General features: G+C 48.6%; 1 protein-coding gene across 3 annotated transcripts in view; it reads left to right on the top strand.

The window, feature by feature from the left end:
* The window catches only part of ETS1 (ETS proto-oncogene 1, transcription factor), a 64,910-nt gene that overhangs the window by 15,228 nt on the left and 37,470 nt on the right, over positions 1-12,212 (top strand). Inside the window, exon 1 of one of the 3 annotated variants that reach the window (XM_039240261.1) lies at positions 10,871-10,938. The exons of the other annotated variants lie outside the window; for them this stretch is intronic. Within the exon in view, the coding sequence (XP_039096192.1) occupies positions 10,926-10,938 (13 nt within the window). The 5' untranslated portion in view covers positions 10,871-10,925. Of the gene's footprint in view, positions 1-10,870; positions 10,939-12,212 lie in introns of those variants that run through there. 3 annotated transcript variants of the gene reach the window in all.

The following is a 12,212-nucleotide window of genomic DNA, read 5'->3' as shown; positions in this document are numbered from 1 at the left end:
AGGCATCCCAGGTCTGGGACAGAAACTCTTCTACCGTGTGTACAGCAGGCCAGGGGGGAAGCTCACTCCTCCCTGTGAGGGTCCAGGCCAGCGGGTCTATTTGGCAAACCTCCCAAAGATCATAAGCCTCAGGACTTGAAAAAGCCCACTGATCTTTCTCTCCTCTCCACACCCCGTCCCTTCTGTCCCCCCCGCAAAGCCCTGTCAGACCTTCCTACTTCTAGCTGACTTTCCCTAAAGTGCTTCGCAGCTGACGACGTCTGTAGGAACCGTGCAGCTCTGGGCTTTGCCACTTGCCCATTGCAGTGGTTGATTTAGAGCCAGAATCTGGCCCCTAGAAAAGGGGATCCTGTGTCTTTAAACAGCTGTGTGCCAGTGTGTGTAAATGTGCTTGCTAATCCAGTGACTAATTCAGTATATTATAAAGCAACAGTGAGCAGGCTGCCAAGGCAGGGCTGTATCCCAACTGGAGTGGGGTGTAAGGCTCAGAGAATATTCTTCCTTGAGTTCTGCCACACCACCCGTCTCTGGAATGAAGTTGAAATTTCATGTGTCTGTCCCCTGCACCAGGCTCAGCACTTGCCTTCTCCTGGTTCCTGTCCTGCTCTTTCCTCCGCCCCCCCCCCCCCCCATTTCTTGGGTCAGTTTATTTACTCATCTGAGGGTGGAGCCCGTGCTCATTCTGAGTCAGGGCCACAGAGCCAATCAGAACCGCTCTGGGGCATTCCAGGGGACAGAACTCATGATCCCTCTCGGAAAAGAATTTTCCAAAAGATCTCTTTTGGTCACAGTGCTGTGACTGCACCTTCTTTGGTTCATGTCCAGTGAGCCCTGGCCGGGTGTTTGTTTGCCCGAAGCCCTGTTCTCTCTGCCCTTCCTTTGTCTCCCTCCAGGGGTTGGGAGAGAAATCTCCAGAAAGCACCAGGTCTGATGGAGATTTCTTTCTCTTGAAAGCCTTGTAGGATAGGAATCTGAGTGTTTGGGCAGCATCTCCTGGGGACATCTTGGGGTTCGGGGAATGTGAGGTGTCCTGCTTGTCTTCTGGAGTCTGTGGCCCTCCCTCTCAGTCTCCGTAGTAGTGGCTCTGGAAGTTGTAGACACCGCATGTCTGCCTCTGGAAATGGACCTTGCCCAGCCTCTCCCGTGGTCTCCAGAGAGCAGAGCCTATCCGTCATCTCAGAAGGCTTCCATGTGGCAGAGTCCCAGGCTGTCCATCTTCCCTTTCTCTATAATGCCATCCATCTGCCATTGGAGTTGGCCTTCACACCTTGACCACCCCCCCTGCTGTCTCTCACCCCCTGCACACAGGACATCAGCAAGCTGTTTCCTGCCCTCTTCCCCAAGGCTTCTGGAGCGCAGCCACATCACTTTGTCTCCATTGCAAAACCTTTGGTCTTAGTCATTGTTGTATCGCTCGTCATGAGATGTGACTATGTGGCTATTGCTTGGGTGCCTATGTGAGGTTCGTTTCCCTGCTAGAAGGGAAACTCCGAGTGAAGGGTCTGTGTCTTCCCATCACCCAGCCATTGCTCGACTCATAGCAGGTGGCTCCCTAGCTCTTAAAAAAATATGATTTATTAAGATGGAGATTTAATTCCCATAATATAAAACTCACCATTTTATTTTATTTTTTTTTAATTTTTTTATTTTTTTAATATTTTTATTTATTTCTAGGATAGAGAGAGACAGCGTGAACAGGGGAGGGTCAGAGAGAGAGGGAGATACAGACTCTGAAATAGGCTCCAGGCTCTGAGCTGGCAGTCAGCACAGAGCCGGACACGGGGCCCAAACCCACGAACCGCGAGATCATGACCTAAGCGAAAGTCGGACGCTTAACCGACTAAGCCACTCAGGCGCCCCTAAAACTCACCATTTTAAAGTGTGCCATTCGGCGGTTTTGAAACATTCACAGAGTTGTAAAGCCATCACTGATATGTAATTCTAGTACGATTTCATCCCCCCTGAACAAAACCCCATACCCATTAGCAGTCAGTAGCTCTTTTTGCATAAGGAAATGCCAGCGAGGCTGCCCAGCAGAGGAATGAAGAAGTGGATCCAGGTATCCTGATAAGAGCCCCGGCTACTGTCCCCCGGTGATACAAGCACTTGCCTGGGGTGGCTCTCTGCATGTCCGTAGTCTCTATCCCCTGCTTCCTCACCAGGCAAGCCCTAGCTTTGTTCTGGTGGCTCGCTGGTTAGGTTCCACCGTGCAGTGAGCCAGTGGATGTCTGGGCAGAGGTAATGAGTGCTTTAACCAGCTGCATGCAGACTGCTCAGTCTGCGAGCGGAGGCTGTGGTGGCTGCAATTTCCTAATGGCTTCCTGATGAGGGCTGTGCATCTCCGTCTCCCTTTCCCACCTGACGCAGGCAGACAGAGAGTGGCTCCTGCTCCCTCTCTTTTGCATTGATCACTTTCTCTCTGCTCTCCACCCATTGGCCTATCATACCCATTGATCTGGAGAGCCGGTCTGCCTGGAGACTTCTCAGCCTCTGGGATTTGCCACCAGGAGAGGCATCCGGTGCTGTCTGCTCCAGGCTGGTGTGGGCAGGACTCTGGGGCAGCAGTGGGCTTGTCAGAAGGTTTGGGGCCATTAGGAGAGGCCTGTTCTGAGAGGAGAGAAACAAACAAACCAACAACCCGTGGAGCCTGAGAGATCACAACTAAAGATTTAGATCTTTCCCTAGATCCTTAGCTCCCTACATTATAAATGGATTTCATTTAGAACTGGAGTTGCTTGTGTTGCTTTAGGAGATGGCCTTTTGAGTCAGACATATGGCCTCATTAATTAGAAGCATCAGGCTCAATGGTCAGGCCAATGCCCTTGATTTTCTGTTCTGGCTTTTTCAGTGGTGTTTGTTGTAGTCCCTTAACCCGATCGGCTGACCAACGGGACTGGAATGTTATAGAGTCTTTGAATGGTATGATGGTGATCTGTGCTCCTTTCAGTGCTTTTTAGGTCAAGGTCAACAGGTCACTAAAACTAAGTGCTGCCTTCACTCCGGATTAATAGGAATAGCACCCTTAAATTTTAAAGCTGTTACACACGGCGGTATCAACGCAATTGAAGTTAGGCATGGAAGGTTGCTTGCTCTAGGGTTCCTGGTATTCACCTGGACTGTCTGCTCAAAGGAAACGCTTCTGTAGAGCCCCACCATTGGTACTGAAAACTTACAGCCTGGGGTGGGAACAGGGGGCATCACCATCCTGTCATGTTTATCAGATCTTTGGATAGACTGTTCTTCTGTGATTTTTAGGAACTTGGGCAGGAGCAGTGATTGTCCAGAATGATGATACCAGTGCTTGATAGTGGCAGAGTTATGTGGGACACCGACTCCCTCCCAAGTCCACTGCTACAAGTCAACAGCAGTGATGTAGAGGGGGAAAAAAAAACTGGACAGGGAATCAAGAGGTCTAGTATTAGTAACCCTGTGACCAAGGGCACACTGATGTCACCTCCCTGAGTTTCATTTTCCCTGTCTGTAAAAGAAAGGGTTTGAGCTGGCTGACATCTAAAGGCCCTTCTAATTCTGAGTACCGAGAATCACGTAGGACCCCTGAGCAGTGACAGAGCTCGGCCCCTCCTCCCCTCCACGAACAGCCTGCTTTTCATTCATCTTGTAATTACGTCGAGTTGCCAGGAAGGAGAACATCCCTCTAAGGAGTTGTTAAAGTTTTATAGCAAATTCTATAAATTCCTCTTTCCTGCTTTTTGGCCCCAGATAAGGCTTTACATATCCTATAGTCATAGTGAGGTCAGTATAGAGAAGCAGAGACCAGGAAAAGTGTGAACACACAAGTGGAGTGAATGGGATACTTACTGTTCAAGGCCATAAAAAAGGCCAAAGTTGAAGATATAGGGGCCAAAATTATAGATTAGGTAGATCTAAACAAACCTTGGAGTGGCCTCAGATGATAGGTTTAGCAGTGAACCTAATGGTTTAGGGAGAATACCCATAATCCCTTTGAAGCAATCTTTCTGGGTCCTAAGTACCTCCTTAGCAGCTCAGGGAACTGGAGCTGGTACTCTGAAATTACTACCTAAATCCCTCAAAGCAATAGGATTTCTGATCCCTCATTAGGGACGTACAACTGCATTTACTAAACCGAGTGCAGCCCTTATTTCATGAGTTGTTGAATCCATTAAGCCTGATAGTATAAACTCCAGATGCGCCATGTTAGGGCAGTGCCATCAGTTTGGGGTATGTTTTATTCAGTGCGCTGGCATTTTAGAAGACTGATAGGTCTCGGGAAGGGCTGTTTCAGGCACTTGCCAAACATACTACGGGTGGGAACTTTTGCATCGCCCCTGATGTCAGCCCCGCTTCGGGATGAGAGTGCGTGTCTCTGCCTGCTCCCCATTGCTGCTGTGCGGCTGCCATGTGGCTCTCTTGACTTGCACCGAGACAGTTCAGCAGAGCCCTCGGAGTAGAAGGCAGTGTTGAGCTTGTTGGGAGCACAGGTGGAGAAGTCAAGGACCCGGTGTTTGAATGAAGTAGTGGATCAGGTTAGGTGGCCCACGCACCCACCTCCATCTCCACAATCCGGTGTATTTCAGGTGGTCAAGTGTTTCGTCTGGGTTTCCGTCTCCACCCTCTGCCTAGAAAGAAAGATGTACAGGAGTGTTTGTGTGTTGTAGTACATGTTATCTTAGCCTGTAGTTCAAGTTTCTTAGACCACCCTCGGGTGGTCTAAACCCTGGGCATCTTCTGAAGTCACCGAAGAGGGTGTGGGGTGGCGAAGGAACACAACGCATCACTTTTAACCATTTGTTGTTTGCTCTGACTGCAGCCACGTCCAGCACCTGTCTGCCCCCTGCTTAAGCTTTTAAATTCCAAAATATTGCCTCTAGTTCCATGTGAATGTGATGACATTACCTGGGATAGTCTCAATGACACATCCTAAGCTATTTAAATGAAAAGGAGGAAAATGATCTTACTATTTAGGTTCCTTTCTGCCTACTTCGTGTTGGTTTTCTAGGAGTAAGGAGGGGAGTTGATGGTAGGAGCTTGTAGGTATGAATGGGAAGTGTGTATTAAGACTCCTCAGGGAATCTGTGTATTAAGCCATCAGTTTCTTGCCTTTGAGAGATACCAGCTTTGCACTTAGGATTCTTTTTTTTTTTTTTTTTTTAGTTTTTAAAAAATTTTTATTTATTTCTGAGAGAGAAAGACAGAGAGAGAGAGAGACAGACAGACAGACAGACAGCGTGAGCAGGGGAGGGTCAGAGAGAGAGGGAGTCACAGACCGAAACAGGCTCCAGGCTCTGAGCTGGCAGTCAGCACAGAGCCCGATGTGGGGCTCGAACCCACGAACCATGAGATCATGACCTAAGCGAAAGTCAGATGCTTAACCGACTAAGCCACCCAGGCGCCCCTGCACTTAGGGTTCTTGAGGCTGTAAGGTTGGACTGGATCAAGAAGGTGCCGTTGCTGGCCACCTGTTGCTTGTGGATGCTGAGGGCTGTCTGCGGAGGGGTGCAGCGGGGTGACTGCCCACAGGGCTCATTCCTGTGTCCCTACCCCTTCTTCCCTGGCTCAGCTGTGTTTGTATTCATTTCGGTGTCTGTGACAGGCTGATGTGACCACTGCTAGTCTTCTTCAGCTTGTCTCTTGGAGGATTCAGAATGTAAGTAACATAGTAACTATTGTACACCTGAAACTAATATAACACGGTATGTTAATTATATTGGATTTAAAAGAAAAGAAAAAAATTAAAAGAGAGGTGGAACCATTAAAAAAAAAGGAATATAAGTAACAAGGGAAGGATTAAAATTGATGATCACTCCAAAGTAATTTTAGAGCAGAAGATGACCTTTCCAGAAAAGAGAGAGACTATTTGAAGGGGCTGAAATGAAGGGGAAGTAGAGATCTTCATGAGACGTGAGACACACATATCTGTGTATTTGAGATCCTCGCCTCCTTCTGCTAGCTCCAGAGGAGTGAGGAGGGAACTGTCTTGCAGAAAAGCTCTGTTATGAGTGCCTCGAAGCATGTGTACTGAACAGATCTGGTCGGACTCCTGGAACCTGGATGAATTGACCCCCATCTACTGGCCAGGCTTCCCTGGACATCCCTACCTTCCTTTGACCTCTATAGAGAAAGGCCTTCATTGCTTTGGCCCGAGCTGAACAGCAGTTACATGTATGAGCTACCCCTTCTCAGCGGTGGCTGTATTTTAGCAAGTAGGCAAGCAAACTTCTTCACTTGGCAAGAGAGATCCTTTAGGCTAAGAAGAAACTATGCAAGCAAAAAGGAGCCCGTTAAAAGCAGGCAACATTCTTGGTGACCTCATCTTCCTCCCAGCTCGGGTCCAGTTGGAGCCCTGCGTACAGGGCAGACTTCCAGTTCCTCCTGTCTGGGACTAACAGTGGCAGATATAAATAGACCAAGACTTTGTCTGTAGCCATTGTTCCCTAACAGCCCATTGTTTCTGGATGCAAAGTGGCTGTAGCTCCCTCTCTCCCTTTTTCTCTCTCTCTCTTTCTCTTTCTCTCTCGTTCCCTCCCTCCCTCCTCCCTCTCTCCCTGCCTCCCTTCTACCCCGCCCTCTCTGGGTCTCTTTCTCTTCTTGTGCAGAGATCTGAATCCCAGTTCTCTGGGATTCCTTCAGCTGAATTCCTTCAGCTGTCTTTGCACTTGCCTGGCACGAACTGGTTGTGTACTGCGCAGATCATCTGAAAATTGTAGCCTCAGATTTTGACTTCAGCAAAACTTCTGTCCGAGTGTCTCCATGTTATATCTGTGCTCCAAGTGAGGATATGGGGGTCCAACAGTGGTAAAATCAGGAGGACTTGTAACTGGTTGAGCAGCTGCACCCAAAGGGTCTTGATGAATGTGTCAGTGTCAGAATGATGCATGGTGTCTGGTGTTAGGGGGCTCAGGACTTGGTCATTGCCTTCTCGACATTTTTACTGGGGGCTTAGATTGGAGCAGGACACAGAAAGCATACTTACTGAACTACACATGGCACAGAGCTCGTAGAATGAGGACAGATTCATGATATAAAAGTGATCTCTGCACGTGGAAACATGGATGGAAACAAACGAGGTCAAGTTCAGTATGGATAAATATGAAGCCTGACACTGAGGTTAATAAGATTCAGTCAACGGGTGCAGAACTGGCTGAGCTTCAGTCCCTGTGGAAGAGAAGGCCTGGCAGTGCTCTCTGAGCGGCCTCACAATGTGGCTGTTGGAAAACTTAGTGGCCATCTGTATCCACAGAGGTGCACGGTGTAGGGTGATTGTGTCATTTTCTCCTGAGAAGTATGATGCTGGCCTGGGGATGCTCATGATGCTCTTTAGGAACCGGGGCGCACAAGAATGCTTTTGGGTAGTGGGGGGGAGGGGCAGACATGAAGGGTTGAAGGAGCCACCAAGGAATTTAAAAGCCTGGATAGAGGTGGTGACAAAGAGGTGTTAAAGCAGCTGGTAAGCCAATAGATGAAGAAAAGTTTAAACCTGTGTGTGTGGCTTCAACTTACAAAATGAGGGGCAAAGGCTAGAGCTCATCAGAAGGCTGATTTGAGCTCAATGTGTGTAATCATTAAGAAATCATTATTGTGGTCCGGGAGGGAAACCGAGTGGCTCACAAAGGACCAAGCGACCGAATGTCTTAGGAGGTCAGGCGTTGTCCTTAAAGACAGCTGTGGGCCCTTCTGGGAAGCATGGTGATTGGGTCTCCAGTTCAGCCCTACCTCTGATTGTCATTGCTCGTTAGCACACGGTCCCTTGTGGACCTGGGGAGCCTGGGCAGGCTACGTTGGTAGAGCCTATAGCTTCACTGGTTGTGGTTGGCTCGTTGAGAAGATTTGTCCCGGTACCGGGCAAATCGACTTACGTATTCTTATTTTTCATTGCGGTTTCCCTGGGTTGAAAGCACGCAGTTGCACTGTGTGAATGTGTATGCGTACGCTTTTTCCTGCTCTGTCCAGATTTATTTATTAAAAGAAAAACACATCTGCATAAAAAAGCCTTAGAACACAGGAAGAATGTCCACTTTGTTTTTCTTTCTGCAGCACCAAGGCATGTGGGGTTTCAGCTTCCTCTGAGGGGTTTTTGAAGACTGGCTTTCATCTTAGACAAGGCTTTTTCCCATTGGAAAAAAACGGTCCTTTTTTGGTTTAAAAAATATATTTATATAATGTATAAATAAATAAGAAAGTCGAGGGAGAATTTCCTTTTAAAATTGATGGAAAAATGCTGCTTTCTGAACATCGTTAATTGGAAGTTGCTGGATCTTCCCAGCCCACTTCCACTCTGCTCTCTGGCCTTTATTCTGGCTTCAGATGTCCCAGTATTTGCTTCCTCTGTGTTCTCCTTTCTTTGCCTCTCTTTTCTGTATCTGCCCTCCTGCCTTCTGTCTTCCCTGGCAGCTCTCCCCCCCCCCGCCCCGACCTCCCAGCTCCTCGCTGCCTGCTCCCCCTGTGCACCCTGCCCCCCACCCCTCACCTCTTTTCCTTCTAGCCTTTCCTGGGCTAGCCTTCAGCCACTGGAGCCCTCGCTGCAAGAGGCCTGTCTCTGTGTTTGTTTCCTGCGTGGGAGGGAGAGGCAGGCCTTGAGAAAACAGTTCAAAAGTGCAGAAAAACTTTACCTCTTCCAGCCTAAATAAACGGGCTCCACTCCATTTGTTTGCCCAGATTTTTCCTTTGCCCATGGAGAAAACTCCTCATCCTCCACCTTGACCAGGCTGGCCTGCCTGGTGATCCGCACGAGCCCCTCCCCCCCATCCCTCTGTTGCCCCCAGACCCAAGTGTCAAACGGGCCCCGAGCCGACGGATTCTGGGTAGGATGTGCGGTAAAGCCTCGAAAAGCTCTGGTGAGGTGGCGTCTCTCTGCACAGGGTCTCAGGGATTGAGGTGCTTTCCTTCTCCAGGAAGAACTTCCTCTATAACGAAAACGATGGGGGAAATGAAAAGAAATGTCCTTGTGCTCAGCATTTCTGCGTGCCCGGTTTTAACCTCTGCTAATAGGTCTGGGTAGAAAACACCTGGCTTTAGTGTCCGAGGATCTGGGTTTGAGTGCTGGCTAGACCCCCAGACCGGCTTGACCAGCTCAGCTAAGTCGCTCAGGTGTCCCTTGTGAGCCTCCGTCTTCTCACCTATGTGGTTAGAGATGATATTGCTGGCTTGGTCATACTGGAGTGTGGGAAAAACGTTCTGTAACAGGTGAAATTCTGTTCCAATGACAGTGCTGAAAATTAAGAGGCGGGAGCGGGGCAGGTGAAGTGAAAATGGCCAGTTAACCAGCATCTCCGGCTCTCAGGGCCTGGGGCATCATAAGACCATATGGAAGCTGGAAGTAACGGATGCTGGGATGGTAGCAAGATGTAGGATGACAGATGTCTTCCTGGGTCATCTTGAGTGGGGTTATCCTGTGCCACGTGGGTACCAAAGGCCAGTGGTCCTGTCATGAGGATTTTAGTTTAAGGCAGGCCAGGAGTTTGCCCTCACTCAGAAGTACGAGACGGGAGAAGAGCCAGTAGAATCTCCTCTGACCGTCTGCAAAGCCTTGGGGTTCAGAGGGGTTCTTTCCTCCTGAATAATATGGAAACATGGCTCTGTGTTTTTTCTCTGCCATTTTCATGACAGAGAAGTCACACAGTTTTGGAACGTTCAGGACTTGTAAAATGTGTGATGTGGTGGGAGTCAAGTGTAATCATCGCCCCAGGAAATGATATGAAACACGTGACACCCTCTGTAAATGGCTTTAAATGATCATTTAAGAACTTGAAATTATGGAGCCGGGCCTTTTATGCAGGAATCCTAATCTCCATAGTTCAAACATTCTTTTAAATCGCGAGTGTCATCCGTTTAAGGGCACATGAATGGGGAAAAGTACAGCTTGGGTTTTGGCAGGTTTCAAACCTACAGGAAAGAGTTTTGAGCAGAGAATTACAATTTTGTTTTGTGCCATATCGACTCTAAAACGGTACTCTTAAGAAGTGCTGAACACCAAAGGGCAGCTTCGGTGCATGGGATCTTGTATCCGTGAGGTCCTATCCTGGCAGGCTGCATTTGAGAGGCTATCGCTGCAAGAAAGACTCCCCCCGCCTTAGTTTCCCCCCTTAGTCTGCTCTGCTAAAACAAAGAGCCAGATTCATGAGCTGTCCATTTCCAGTGGCCTCTCAGAATCGCATTTTTGCATTAATTTTGTCATTTTCTCAGTTGCTTCCTTGTACCTGGGGAAATGGCCAGATGCCTTCTCCTTGCTGTCTCTTGAAGCATCAGGAAATAAAACTGTACTTTTTTTTTGGTCTCGATGTTTTACAAGACACTTTTTAGTTCAGGTCACCAAGAATTTCCTGAGTGCCTACTATGTACTGGGCTCTGGCGTTTTCACACGTATTTAATTGAATTTAATCTAATCCTCACTGCAAGGAGAGGAGAGAATTGTGGGTAATGAAAGAATGCTTCATCTCAGAGGTCTCGGAGACTGTCCCACGCACCTTCACTTGGCCAGGGCTGCTAGGAAAAAAAAAAAAACACAACATGTAATTTAGGAGTCCTTCCACTCATTCAGATATTTCCTCTTTCAGGCCATTTGCCCAATGTTTAGGGTAGGAGATTTGAACTATTCTAAGGAAGGAGCACGAAAATTTAGCTGCAGGACCCAGGGGGCAGTTCTGTTTTCTGGCTCAGATTCTGGAACGGAAGAGCCTCTCTGGGTTTCCCTGAACACCTGGAATTAATTTGGATTTTGCTCTGACTTCGAAACATTTGCTGAGGTGGAGGATGGTGGAGGGGGTAGGAAAGAAATAAATCCAGTGATTAAAAATAGCTTTGCATGTCAGGTGCCTGAACGGATTTGGGAACATGCCTGCAATCCCTTTTGTCTGGCAGGTCTGAACTCCGGCGCTGCCGAATTACAACTGCTTTCATTTGTTTTTCCTGCTCCCCTACCATGTAATGGTCAAGGGCTCATTGGAACCATGTGTGAGCCTGGTGAGTCACCAAATCCTCAGGACTTCAGCGGTAATAATGTGTTAAAACTCCTTTTGGGGGATGGGGCAAAGGGTGGATGAAGGGAAGAAGGGAGCGGACTGAAGTCACTTCCTACAGATGTTCAGATGTTCAGAAGTCCTCTCTGCAGGCTTCTTTCCCAGGCCCGGCTGCAGGGCCCGCGGCCGCTCTCCCAGTGCACTTGGGAGCGTGCTTTGCCTCGCCAAGGACCATCTCTTTTGTCCTGAGGCTCGCTTCCTCCTGAGAAGGGGCACCTACCTCTGCGCGGGCACGTCGTACTCACGCAGTGCGGGCTCCCCAGTGGCGGAGCACCTTGGCACAGGATCCGAGATGCTGTAACCGGAGAGTGGCTTGCGTTTTTGGTCAGTCAGGTTATTGGAGGGTGAATTGGGGCTTTTCTGTGCAACTTCTTTCTCCCCTCTTTGGAATGTTTTTTTGTTTTTTGTTTTTTGTTTTTAATTGGCCGGTGGCTCGTAGGAGATTGGGTATTAAGAGAAGGGTGGCAGGTGCTGGAGGTCTGTTTCAGAGCTCATGGTGTCCCATTACTTGGGGGTCACGATGGACCATTGGGTAGGGATGGTGGCTCAACAAGGGCATCACGCCATGTGTGCTTGCTGGGGCAGAGTCCTCCTTGTCCCTCACTGCTGTCACATCATTAGGTTTATGACAACAGAGCTGAGGGGCTGAGGAAGGACGCTGATTTCCCTTCTCTGCACTAACCTCAGCCGGAAGCTTTGTGGATGATACTAGCTCCCTCAGCTGGAAGTCCTGCCTGGCAAGATTCGAGGGCCCGTTACAGGATTTAGAATGAGGAGAGTGGAAGAGATTCCTTTGAGATTCCTTTTCACATTCTTCTGAGATCCCAGTATCTTCACTGGGGGAAGTCCTCTTAGAGACCAGTAACAACTTTCCAGGAACAAGCCACTCTGAAGTCAAGAGTTATCAGGCCCTGGCCACAGCCAGTTTTTTTCTGTTTCTATTGATCTAACAGAGTGAAGGTGCCTGCTTTCCCACACTGGGACTTTCTAGGCAGCTTGGCACTGCCCTTTGGATGCTTCCCAGGAGTCCCAGCCTTTTCTTGCGAAGTTACAGTTAGAAGTTCACGTGGACATTAACCATTAGGAAGAACGACCCTTGCAGTCTCTGCTTGTAGGACATGTGAGTCAAAGGCACTGGTTTACCATTCCTGGGTTGCGCTCCGCTCTCTCTGATCCAACTTCCTCACTTTCCAGATCATGGTAGTACTGCTTGGAAAC

This window comes from Hyaena hyaena, unplaced genomic scaffold, assembly GCF_003009895.1.
Source record: "Hyaena hyaena isolate Hyena2069 unplaced genomic scaffold, ASM300989v1 scaffold_171, whole genome shotgun sequence".
Lineage (NCBI taxonomy): Eukaryota > Metazoa > Chordata > Mammalia > Carnivora > Hyaenidae > Hyaena > Hyaena hyaena.
Note: the sequence above shows the minus strand (reverse complement) of the source record. Positions and strands in the feature narration are given on the sequence as shown.